General features: G+C 38.4%; 1 protein-coding gene across 2 annotated transcripts in view; it reads right to left on the bottom strand.

Annotated features, from left to right (window-relative positions):
- Nucleotides 1–2,048: 2,048 nt before the first annotated feature.
- The window catches only part of cfap73 (cilia and flagella associated protein 73), a 15,134-nt gene continuing 3,502 nt past the window's right edge, over nucleotides 2,049–13,680 (bottom strand). The window contains exons 3-7 of one of the 2 annotated variants that reach the window (XM_043715846.1): nucleotides 10,754–10,858; nucleotides 8,652–8,852; nucleotides 5,537–5,758; nucleotides 4,442–4,597; nucleotides 2,049–2,241 (exon numbers count right to left, since the gene is read on the bottom strand). In XM_043715846.1, coding sequence (XP_043571781.1) covers nucleotides 2,173–2,241; nucleotides 4,442–4,597; nucleotides 5,537–5,758; nucleotides 8,652–8,852; nucleotides 10,754–10,858 — 753 coding nt within the window. In that variant the 3' untranslated portion in view covers nucleotides 2,049–2,172. The remainder of the gene's footprint in view (nucleotides 2,242–4,441; nucleotides 4,598–5,536; nucleotides 5,759–8,651; nucleotides 8,853–10,753; nucleotides 10,859–13,680) is intronic. The other variant, XM_043715847.1, reaches the window with a different exon arrangement.

Consider the following 13,680-nt stretch of genomic DNA (forward strand, 5'->3'; position numbering starts at 1 on the left):
AAATTCACATCAAACAAATTACTTTAGTAACAATGTAACATAATGGCCCAGATTTTGCCATTAATGATGAAATAATTGTGCTTAACACTGATCTTGAAGGAAGCTATCCATAAAAGTATAGTAATTTTGTGGCATAGATTTTACCTTTCCTGATGTTAATTTTGTTTGTTTTATTGAAAAATGGTGATTGTAAAGCAAAGTAAACAGCCAATCATATTGAAGAAATTTCTCAATCTGCAAATCAATAGTAAAAATGTTTAATGATTTCTAACTGATTGCAACCTGTAAGAAGTTGAGCAGCTTACCTTATGAAACACAGCAACTTGGAGCTTTCCACTTTAAAATGTGTGTATGGAGACTCGAGGTTGCTAGCAGTTTCAGAGAAGTAATGGCAATGAACACTTAATTTCAGTATCATTACTATTGGAAAATCCAGGCCATTTTGACAAAAACAATATCAGGTCCAGAAATTTAAGAGCAGCTATTTTGGATTTATGAAAAAGGCAAAATACATGTACTATGTCAGAATGGAGAGGCTTCAGTAGCCCTCAGCCTTGGATCTTATTAACTTGAATACATGTTAATAGCAAAATTATCCTGCTATGGTGAAAAGCTCAGGCCTTGCAAGAGACATTAAATCCAAACTAACACAATGATGAGCATGTGCCTTGTCTTGGTGTGGTGGTTTGATGACCTGGGAGAAGTATTATTGTTCCTCCCAGCTTCACATTCAGGTAAACATGGAACTCTTTTTGCCTGTTTGCGCCATGTTGGACCAATTTTACAAATGGCAAGTGAAGCACTGGAAATTTGAAATAGATCTATAGAAGCGTAGGGCTCTAAATCCTTGAATTCAAGACTCATGTTCTACTTGGAAACTGAACAGGAATACTTTATCATTCACTATTTTTACATTTATACATTTGAATTCCACGACCAGATAAACATTAATCAATGATACAAATTTGGACTAGCTGGATAACCCAGTTAATCCCTAGTTCTATCACTGGTTATTGTTTAAGATAATTGTCATACTACATAAATCTTAGTTTTCACATTGTGAGTAAATTGCAATTAAGACAAGAAACAATTATATACAAAACATAGAAAGTCAACCATTTTCTTTACAATTTTTATAGAAGGTTCCAACATCAAAAATATGTACAAAAGCAAAATATTGTGACTGCTGTTAAGCTAAAAACAATAGTGCTGGGAACATTTAGCAGGTCTAGCAGAATTAGTGTAATGATGAGTTAACATTTGAGGTCATTGACCTTTCTTCAGAAGTTGACTTTGTGGCGTGTTTGAGTTCTAATGGAAGGGCATTGACCTGAAATGTTAATTATATTTTTCTCTTTTCACAAATGCTGCCTGATTTGCTGAGTGTTTCCAGCATTTTGCTGTAGTATTAACAATATGTAACACATTTAAGAGGACCAAGCAAAATCAAGCCAGGTGAACTGAACTGCTTTTCCTTCCTCTAAAGCTGTTGTCCCATTACCATATCCTTGTGCTTAACTGGCAGATTCACTCTATGGAAAAACTGTAGCCTAACTGAATTTGTGTCCAACCAATTAATGATATGAAATGTGATGCTTAAGAGCTTACTGGTTACTTCGTTAGCAGTCAAGAGAGCACTGAACGTTGAGCGATACAAATGCAGAAGCCTCTTCTTTACAATACATGTATGACTCTCTCAAAACCAGGAAATATTTTACACTTTGGGTTTCAATTTGATGGGAAATGAAGGCTCAGAGGTCAATATTGAATGGTTAGCATCAATAACTGGGCCATATTCTTAGTGGAATTCAAGGCATCTGCGTCAAATCCTCAATGTCTAAATCTAACATGTTTTTTCTTTATTAGTGTTTTCCAATGAAACCTAGCACACCTATAGTCAGTGCAAATGCTATTCCCTCTTCTGCAAGCAGTTCAGGACATCCCCAAACATAATTTTTGCACAGGTAGTGGATCTTCTGTAGAATTGAATTTCAGAAGTACATTCAACAATGTTTTGACTTGTACCTATATGCCATATACATAGACATGCATACATTTATTATCATAATAGAACAAGTGTAAAACTTCTCATTAATTCTGTAGTATTTCTATACTAAACAATAACCATAAAATGTAACATTCCACCATTATGTTTTTACAAGTAAAGATTAGTTAACTAATCTCTACACTTTTCTTGAGATCATGTACAATATCACGTAATTCCAGGATGTTTTCTTGAACCTGTAAGAGAGTAAATGTCTTTCAGTCATTTTAAAATTATTTTAATGGACAATCAAAATATGAAAAATCACAATTGATCAAATTGACATGTAATTAAACTGTCACCAGTTACACATTAGTACTAGATTATTACCCCATTACTATCTCTACCTTTTACTTATATTTCTACCTAAAACATTCCTGACAAACATGCATATTCTAGCATAGCACATTGGTTAATGAGAGAGAATCCTGGTTGCCAATTAACTGTGCAACATACCAGATGTCATTAAAAACTGATCTAAATAGATTCTTTGGCATTTAGCAAGAGTGACTAAAGTTGTTCAGCCAGTGCAATTGAAACAGCAGAATAGAGAAGTGCTGGAGAATTGAAAAATCTGCAATTCTGTGCAAGAGTTTTTTTTCTTTAAAAAGAGTAGTTAACATTTTTACCGAAGTGGGATTTACTCGGTGGATTCATTCCCACAGTTCCAAAAACATTACACATCCCTGCTCAGACTTTAACCAGTGTGCCAATGCCTAGGTGATTTCTAACTGTCACATTCCTGAACCATCTGATGCATTTTCACTATGCTGATCCCTTTAAATTCTGATCTAATTTGGACCTTTGCATCCAAATGGAAGTGACCTTAAAGTAGCACTCATACCCCTTGGTAAGGATGCAATGGGGTGGGAAAGTCAGTGTCAATTGGTCACTGGGCAAAATCATAATATTAAAACAAATCCAGTATTATTTAAGGATGATCTTGCTCTCTTCCATTCCTTTGTCCCCTTTTATTTGTAATGGTGGGATCTCAAACATTTACTTTTAACCTCCTTTTACTCTGTGTAGAGTTGTATTAACTCTGACCAAAAATGATATTACTGTAAGAGTGATATTATGATTTGATAGCCTGATGTTTGAGGCTGACCAACAAATAATTATGTACAACAAGCCATTGGTTCCAGTATTGGGAGAAGTGGATGCATATTTGGTTATTGTTTAATCAGTTAAATAATTTTTCTGCTCAAGAAGAAAACATTTACTTAAATTCTGAAAACATTTTAAATTTACAATGTGTTTGTATTTTTTTTAAAATGTATAACTATAGGAGTTAACTTTTTTGAAGAATCCTTATGGAATGTAATCTCCACAGCCCCAAATGCACATTCAGATGGACCTCAACTCTAATGTGAGAGACAAAAAACCTCCCCTTCTCTCAAATCATTTTTAAGCATCCAGAGGCACCTCTGTTTTGAGATGCCTTTGAGGTCTCCTACCTGCTTTAGCAGTGCCTGCCAGATCTGCCAAGGTGGCATAAGTATTGGGCCAGAAACATCAAGAATTTGCCAAGTGTGGAGATGGTCCATCTGGCAGCTACATCCTTGATTACCACTCCACTGGTCTGACTCCTAACAAGTGTGGGCTTGGTAAACCCACATGGTTACATCTGACTTGAACCCAGTCCTCTTGGATCAGAGGTAGGGACACTACCCTGTTGTCAAGTATGCTTTTTTTTTCCCTTTCTAGTTATTTTAGTTAACCTGTTTGGGGTATTTTGACATAACACCAGGGCAGGTGAGACTTGAATTTGAACCTTCTGACCCAGATGCAGGGACACTACCACTGCACCACAAACCTTCATTAAGTGTTAACTTGGTGATGGTGTTGTTGGGTTCAGGTGTGATGTCCTGAGAGGTAAATATAACCTTTAGGTTAGATTCCCTATAGCATGGAAACAGGCCCTTTGCCCCGACAAGTCCATACCAACCCTCCAGGGAGTAACCCACCCATATTCACCCCTGCCTATGGGCAATTTAGCATGACCAATTCACCTAACCTGCACATCTTTGGATTGTGGGAGGAAACCAGAGCACTGAGAGAATGTGCAAACTCCACGCAAGTCAGTTACCCAAGGCAGGAATTGAACCTGGGTCCCTGGCCCTGTGAGGCAGCAGTGCTAACCATTGAGCCACTTTGCTGCCACAGTTGAGACTCCGAGGACTGTGACACAAAGGATGTTTATTAAATAATCAAGGTACCACCATATTGTATCTAAGGATTGAAGTATACAAAAGCACCAGTGAACATCTCATGAAAGAGGGCAAACAAAAAACTGGAAGAGAAAAAGTATCTCTCAAAACATTATGGAGAAAAGTTTGGAACTATTTATTTACTCTAAGTGTGTGTATATATGTGTGTAAAACTAGCAAAACTTACCACCTGAAGCTGAATATCTGTATCCTCTGCTAAGGTGCCAAGTTTCATTTCTGCTTTTCTTACATACATATAAAGGTTAAAAATCGCCATCTTTATCATACCCAAGACAAGAGTCCTTTTGGCTGCTGTGTTTTGAATATGTGCCCATATGGATTCCTGTAAAATTAGATAATACAGTTACAGAATTACTTCTTAAATCACTGTGCGGGTTAATTATGATCCAAACAAAGAACAAGTTCTTGGTTATTTGAAGTTTTATTCTGACTAAATACCTTTGAAATAACATTGATCCAAATTGTGCAGTGATCTGCAAATAAACATTACTTGCCATTCACTATTCTTAAATTTACCCACAGATAATATGTGAACTTTTACACTTGGAGTATTATGTCAAAATTTTGTCTTACCTAATAAAAGATATACTTGCATTGAGGAAGTGCAGTGAAGGTTTACTGGACCAATTCCTTGATGGTAGATTTTAATGCTGAGGAGAGATTTGATCAACTGGGCCTATACTCACTGGTGATTAGAATGAGAGGAATCCCATTAAAATGTAAAGAACTCCTGACGAGGGCTGGATAGATAAGGCAGGGATAATGCTTCCTAGGTTTGTGGTGGGGCTCTAAAACAAGAGATCACAGTCTCCAGACACATGGTAGGCCATTTTGCAATAAGATGAGAAATTACTTAATGCAAAGTGTGGTGAACCTTGTCATAAAAGTTTGTGACAGCAAGTTACTGAATATATTCAAGAAATAAACTGATGTATATGGACGAAAGGTGCCAAGGGAGTCTAGGTATTGAGATATAGAATTAGACATGATCACAATGAATGGCAGAACAAATAGATGATTCAACTAGGTTTACTCCCACTCCTATTTTCTGTTGCTGTGCTAATTAGAATTAAAACAATGCTGCCTCTTCTACAAGAGACTGAAGATTTGCGTAAACCTGTGTTAACTAATCAGGTTGACAAAATCTTATTGAGCCAAGTTGTCAAAACCAGAGAACCAGTTAGAAAATTAAATCATATATAAAAGGCTGAGATCTGGGGAATTGGCTCTTGCCAGCTTAATTCCTAAAAAAAAAACCTACCCCTTTTATCGTTTTAGCTTTGGCTGCTTCCAATCGATGTGTTATTGCTGCTATGGCATTATGATACATCATAATTTCATTGTCCTTTTCCTTCATCATGTTATTATAATTTGATTTAAGCGTCTTCATAATTTCTTGATCTTCATGGTACTTTGAAAGTAGAAGATTATGTGTAATAAACAAGGTTTCAAAGCGAATGTTCACCATTCTGATATCCTGAAACTTAAATAGGAACATGGATAATCAGAAACAGTTGGTTCAACTACAACAGTTTGAGAAAAATTAATGAAAGTTGTATCGATCTTAAACAGGGTCCTCCACTAACTTCTCACCATCACCAAGACAGCTTATTTCTATCTCTGTAATATCACATCTTCTTCTCCACCATTGTGGCTGAAAGGCCATTTCCACATTTGATTACAGGGGGGCTCTGACTTACAAATATCCAACTTAACAAACACTCATATTTATGAATGTGATCCCATCGAGGGTTTAATTTTAAAAACCCAAATAACTTTCCTGTCCTTACAAACAGCTGCTTACATTGTTCTGAATTGTGTACAAATCGACTTGTGAATGGGACTCCAGAATAGAACCTGTTAGCAACCCAGGGACTGTCTGCTTTCCAAGTTCTGTTTGTAGGTGTTCCTGTTGCTAGTCTTCACAGAATGTAACTCATGCAAAACTTTGTGGCCTCCGCTGTGACCTAAGAACTTAATGCCTCTCCCATTGCTCAAATTGTTCCAGAAGGGAGACGACTGGTGAGGAGAAATGGGAGTAACAATTAGTGCCATGGTAAGGATGCCATGCCTGTTCTTTGCCCATCCTTGCTGGTCATTTAAACTCCGCTGCAGTGGCATTATATGCTGCTCATCATGGGTCACATATGACCCTTAACTTGTCAATTAGTGGGCTCCTCCTGACAGTGCAGCGGCTAAAGCAGATGCTAAGTATCCAGGCTGCCACATGAAGTTTGTCAACCTTGTTGCCAGGCAGGGTAGAAGAGGTGGTGCCTCATGTTCTGCATCCCCGTGCCAGAGCCTGACAACCAGGCCCCAGTGAAACCCCAAATATACCTCAGCATTTGGAGTCCATCAACTGGGGACTACAGTTCCACTGGTTACTGAGGAGGTTTGTAGAATCCCTAAAGTGTATGTGGAAGCAGGCCCTTCGGCCCAACAAATCCACACCAACCCTGTGAAGAGTAACCCACTCAGACCCATTCCCCTACCCTATTATCCTGTATTTACCCCTGACTAATGCACCTAACCTTCACATCCCTAAACACTATGGGCAATTTAGCATGGCTAATTCACCTAACCTGCACATCTTTGGATTGTGTGAGGAAACCAGAGCACCCAGAGCAAACCCACTCAGACACACAGAGAATGTGCAAACTGTACACAGATAGTCACCCGAAGTTAGAATTGAACCTGGGTCCCTGGCGCTGTGAAGCAGTAGTGCTAATCATTGAGCCACTGTGCTGCCCACACTGTGGCACAGATGGTGGTATAGTGGTAATGTCCCTAGCTAAGTAATATAGAACCCCTGGCCAGCAGCTGGGGACATGGGTTTGAATCCCACCATGGCAGGTGGTGAAATTTGGAATTCAACAAAAATCTGGAATGGAGAGCTAACCTAATGGCAAGCATGTAACCATTACTTACCATAGTAAAACCATCTGGTTGACTAATGTCACTTAGGGAAGGGAATCTCCAACACCCTCACCTGGTCTGGCTTGCATGTGACTCCAGACCATGGAAATATGGATGATGCTACTGCATTCTGGTGAAATCAGCCACACTCACATCCTCTGCACAAATGATAAGAATAATGCTGTACCCAGTGGGACTGCTAGGACAAGAGAGCCGCTGGCCAGCTTTTTAGAGGTTGGACATATTGGTGAGGGCAGAAAGACTGCCTTGAGCAAAGTAGAGCTCTTCTGAGTGCCTCTGATTAGCTGCAGGGCATCCTGGTCAAGTGCAGGTGGTCTTGCCCCGAGTTTCACACAGACCAAGGCCACCACCTGTACATAAGATTCAACCCTAAGTAAAACTTCCTTATCACCCCATTTTTGCTAACTTTCAAGGTTTTCCATCAAGTTACACATTAACTTCAAACTCTTTGCAGTCATCGATCAGTCCCTATAAGACCTTGCTCATCTCTCCCTGCTGTAGACTATTATCCTATTATACACTCCATGATCATCCAACTCTGCTCTGTTTACAACTCTATCTAATTCTACTCCAAATATGGCCAAAAAACCATTCAGCCAGCTTATCCCATATTCAGAAATGGTCTCTCTTTATTATCTCTCCGTATCAATTCATTAGCCGTGCTAAAAGCTGCCACTTTAATACCTACTCCCAAAAATTACTTGATATATGATTGGTTTTGCTTCTGTGAAGCATTTTGGATGTTTTAATTCATTAGCTGTGTGGAAAAAAGTGCAAGTTGTTATCATTTTTGGTTCCTTGCAGTTTGCTTGTACCATACATGTGGCTGTACAGGACATTGGGTGGGCCACTTTTGGAATATTGTGTTCAATTCTGGTCTCCCTGCTATACGAAGGATGTTGTGAAGCTTCAAAAGATTTCAGAAAAGATTTACAAGGATGTTGCCAAGGTTGGAGGACTTGATCTATAGGGAGAAGCTGAATAGGCTGGGGCTGTTTTCCCTGGAGTGTCAGTAGCTAAGGGATGACTTCATAGAGATTTACAAAATCATGATGGGCATGGATAGGGTAAATAGACAAGGACTTTTCCCTGGGATGGGGGAGTCCAGAACTAGAGGGCATAGGTTTAGGGTGAGAGGGGAGATGTAAAAGAGACCTAAGGGGCAGAGGGTGGTACGTGCATGGAATGAGCTGCCAGAGGAAGTTGTAGAGGCTGTTACAATTACAACATTTAAAAGGGATCTGGTCAGTTATATGAATAGGAAAGGTTTGGAGGGCTATGGGCCAAGTGCTGGAAAATGGAACTAGATTTATTTAGGATATCTGGTTGGCATGGATGAGTTGAACTGAAGAGTCGGTATCCTTGCTGTACATCTCTATAACTCTACATATGCATTTAAGTAAGCAAAGGTTAAACCAACATATACTTTTCACAATTACCTCCTTTGACATTTTGATTACTTTCTCCAAGAATTTTGGATAAATGGTATATGACTTCACTTTCTTTTTCAGATTATCCCTCTTAATGATCAGGGCACTCAGTTCTTTCTTTAACCGAATAATCTCCTTCTCTTTCTGCTTTATTAGTTCAGTTTCAATACTTATTTTGCTCTTTGCTCTGCTTTGCTTGGCATCATTTTCCTTCGGAGGAAGAAGAGAAGAAAAAAAATGAGAACTACACAAATTACTGCGGAAATAACTCCAGAGAGGCCGGTATCCCATCACCATGTCACCCTTGGAGAGTACTTGACACTGATCCAGTTCCCTCAGAGCCAGCTCTTAGAGTGAGCAGAATCTTTGACACTTTTTCTTTCTGTTGTTTATCTTTTTACCACCACACTACTGCCTAACTGTGGTTGTGGTTATATTTTCCCCAGCACCCATGGTGTGTGTGTGCAGGTGTGAGACACAGTGAAAGACAACAGGTGTACAAATCTTTATTTAATTTCCACCACCAGGAAGAAAGGAAACACCCGAGGGGCCAGTGACAAGCAGTGCCCTTCACATCAAAGGGCACTGTTGCGTGATCAAAAAAGGGGAGGGCAAGGATTAACTCAAAATAGAGTTGGAGGGGGAAATAAAACACTCCACTCCCTATAGTGCCCACCTCTCCCTGAATAGCTCAAGGGTATTGGTAGACACTGCATGCTTCTTCTCCAGACGCCTGGGCTCAGACGTAGCCACTGAAGAGTGGCAGGCAATCCGCCATAACGACCCCTTCTACAGCCCGCTGCCTCGAGACATTCTTGTTTTTTTATTTTTTTAGACCCATGACACTCCTGTTTATTTTTTTATATAACCTCCACACTACTGCCTAACTGCGGTAGTGCTTAAACATGATCATCCCTTTAGAAATCAGTACTATTCTTAATATTTTTCGTTTCCAGGTATTTTTGTATTACATCTTTGAGGTTAAACTCCAGTACCCTTTCTGTCACCAATGGTGAGCTAACTGCTCTATGCTTCCTGGACATGCATCATTTTCCTTTTTAAATACAAGAATAACTAACTATCTACGTATCCTCTAAACCTTTTCATTCTGTAATGGAAGTTTTGTAAATACTTAATAGTGTATGTGCTGTCTCCTCCCTTCTTTTAACGTGCTTGGTTGGATAAGGAATTTAATCCTACCCAAGTTTGACTAATCTATAAACTATCTCCTCTTTCTACCTTAAGTATTTTAAAATCTATTGTTCTAATATTGTAACCACTTGTCTCGCCAGTAAATGCATAGGTAAAGTAATTATTGAATATTTATGTCATTTCATGGTTTATTACTTTTAAAATTATCCATTTCACTCCATATGACACTCCCCTTCCTGACAGTAATTTCTCTGCCAATCAGCAAATGATTGAAGTAATAATCCAGAGATTACCATCCATGGGAATCTACTTTCCTATTTTGTACCTGCTCATATTCCTTTACTAGTGTCTCCATCTTGTTCTTTTCTATGTCATTGGTCTTAACATAGACCCATGATAACTAAATCACCCACCACCATTCCTCTCTTCCCACTTCTTTTCCAAATTGTTTTCAGTTGCTGTGAGATACCCTGTACCATTGCTCCAAGTGGACATTAAAACTTTCTGCAACTCTGCAGATGTTGCCACTCATCCTTTTAATTATCAAATCCCCTCTGTCTACAATCTTTTTACTCTGTCACTCCCTCTCTTTAGGCAGTTTCCTGCATCTTGGTGTTCTGCTTAGCATTCGTGCCATCAATTTTGTAGCCTTTATTCTTAACCCCATAAGTATAGAGTCATTGTAGCTGCTGGGTAAGACCAGTGACTGCAGGGGTACCTCTTCAACATCCCATTGACTGCAACATTTACAGCATGGATACCACATAATTTCTAATTCGTGGTGCTATTCTTGGAACAGACCAGTCCCCTGAACAAGATAGCTAAAGAGTGAAGCCTAAATAAGTAAGAAGAGCTACAGAATAAGAATTATTATTCAACATATGGACATTTTTCCATTCGATGTTCAAAATCAGCTAACGTGATCAAGCTAGTCTGGCTAGTCCATGTTTCATGTTTACCCTCAAGAACTTATCAAATTTTGCAAATGATTTTTTCAGTTCTTCTTCCTTTTTGTTTAATTCCTCTCTTCTCTGCTCCAGCAGTTTCATTTTCGCCTTGAATTCCTGCCAAAAGAGAAATATTATCTTAAAAATAACATGCAGAAGTTTCTTACAGATCATCAGATCTTACTGAAAGCTGTAACTAGTTAAGTTCCAATTACGTCAGTAATTATGATTATTGGGAGAAATTACAAATCTCCCTTTTTATCAAGTTATTTATTTCCCTTTATGAGCTATATTCCAACTACAATGCGACTGCATGATGCAAGTAATTCACTGAACAAATGATAGAAAGTGTGTTCACTGACAGCCTCACTTCAATTTTCCCTTCCACCCACAGGCAAATGCTCAACTTCAGCTAAGCCTTATCTAAGATCATAAGGTTCAAATTGGCATCTCACTGGGCAATGCATTAGAAGTGCCCATTGGTAATCATTCCAGCTGGGCACTATGCAAATCCATCCATCATAGCCTGACCAAAACAGGATCTGTAAAGTTTTCTGAAGGTACAAAATTGTATTTGATAACAATAGACATTGAAACAGAACATTTCTGTTTGACTGTCAAGTGAAATTCAGTATAGAATTGTGAAGTGTGACTATAAAATAAAGAAAACCCAATCTTTAAAAAAATATTAAAGTGGGGGAAAGTATTGAAGGCTGTAGCAGTTGATCACTTAAATCACAACAACAATTACTCTCTTCTATATAACAAACTTAAGGTAGGAAACTATTACTTCACAAGAATATGACCAGGCAAATAAGCTAAGGATGGAGGCTATCAGGAGAGATACTGAAAAGCTTGGTTATAGAGATAGCTTTGAAGATATATATATGGGGAAGAAAAGTGTACAATGAGGCACCCATATACTGGGATGTCAAAAGCATAAAAACCAAAGAAATTTTAGTATTTCTACATTGAAAATTATTTTGTACCATAATTAGAATACATATGTATCTTAGTCTATGCTGATGAGTCTTTATTTGGCAACTTTTCTAGCTTGATTGTACTCTTGCTTCTGCACATGAAAACGATGTTGGTTTCTTAATCCAGGAAGTATGTTTATTATCTAAGCTTCACTCCAGCACGATAGCAAAGAATTATGCAATAATCCAGCTGCTATCCTTTTCAGTGAAGTAATAAATTAACTATCTGGCTACTGCAACTTTGCAACAGTTTAAGCTGACGTAATAGGAGAGTAGGGAGTTCTACAAGATTCAACATTTCTCTCCCAACCAACACTACTAAACCAAAAGAAAAAAAATACAAGTGATTTAAGGACCTTCAGTCACTTTTGTTAAGAAAGAATGATTTTGGAGAAAGGGGGGAAATGGTTAAGCTTTAAAAACAAAATCATCTGATTTGAACCATGTTAGAATCCTCTTAGATCACGTTTTACCTAATCAACATTGTAAAGTCTTCCTCATTAACATCTGGGCAGGTCAAACAAATGGTGACAGAGTTGTCCCACAAGCAACTCTCTGACAATGTCATGCTCACTGAATTAATTAATTGGGCTGCAATGGTTCAAGAAGGCGAATCACCATTACCTTCTCAAGGAGAATCGGGATAAATATTGGTCTTGTTAGTAATGCTCACATCACAAGAACAATTGTTTTCAAAAGTCCAATAATTACATTTCTTTTTCAACAGATGCTACAAATGTTATTCTGCCCCTTAAGTTTGCCATTTAACTTCAAGACAATTGCTTCTGTTCTGTCCAATAGTTCCTTGCGCCACTTTCTTGATATATCCATAAATCTAAAGCTATAATCTTGGAAGTGTATTCTTGTCTAAATTATATTATTTTAACTCCAATTTCTAAACACTCATGTTCTTTGACTTGGGTTGAATAGTGTTGATTCTAGGTAAAACAACAAGAGAAATCTGTACAGATATGATTGAAATTAGACTATAATGCACAGAAGCAGAAATAGACCATTCAGCCGACTGGGTCTATTCTGCTATTCAATGTGATTATGTTTAATCTGATCATCTATATGCTTGTAGAATAAAAGAGAATAATTTTAAAGTCAGAAAATCACTCAATGTCAGAATTGAAAAGAAAACCATTGCAAAATGTTGAAAAAATAACCATTCACAAATTAATATTTCACAATCTACTGGTGGAAATTAAACTGTTTTATTCTAAGTGCAAAGGTTAATCCTAAACTCTAACTGTTCAAAAGTTTAATTTCTAAGTGGAGTACTGATTGGCAGATAACCTCTAACAGTGGAAATGACAATGCTGTTCAGTGAAATATGCTGTTTTAAAGTAGAGTAGGCTTCAGATTGCAAATACTAGATAAATAACTACATGTCATAGAGTCATAGAGATGTACAGCATGGAAACAGACCCTTCGGTCCAACCCGTCCATGCCGACCAGATATCCCAACCCAATCTAGTCACACCTACTGGCACCCAGCCCATATCCCTCCAAACCTTTCCTATTCATATACTCATCCAAATGCCTCTTAAATGTTGCCACTGTACCAGCCTCCACCACATCCTCTGGCAGCTCATTCCATACACATATCACCTTCTGCGTGAAAAAGTTGTCCCTTAGATCACTTTTATATCTTTCCCCTATCACCCTAAACCTATGCCCTCTAGTTCTGGACTCCCCGACCCCAGGGAAAAGACTTTGTCTATTTATCCTATCCATGCCCCTCATAATTTTGTAAACCTCTATAAGGTCACCCCTTAGCCTGCGACGCTCCAGGGAAAACAGCCCCAGCCTGTTCAGCCTCTCCCTATAGCTCAGATCCTCCAACCCTGGCAACATCCTTGTAAATCTTTTCTGAACCCTTTCAAGTTTCACAACATCTTTCCAATAGGAAGGAAACCAGAATTGCACGCAATATTCCAACAGTGGCCTAACCAA

The sequence above is a fragment of the Chiloscyllium plagiosum genome, chromosome 25 (genome assembly GCF_004010195.1).
Source record: "Chiloscyllium plagiosum isolate BGI_BamShark_2017 chromosome 25, ASM401019v2, whole genome shotgun sequence".
In the NCBI taxonomy this organism is placed as follows: Eukaryota; Metazoa; Chordata; class Chondrichthyes; order Orectolobiformes; family Hemiscylliidae; genus Chiloscyllium; species Chiloscyllium plagiosum.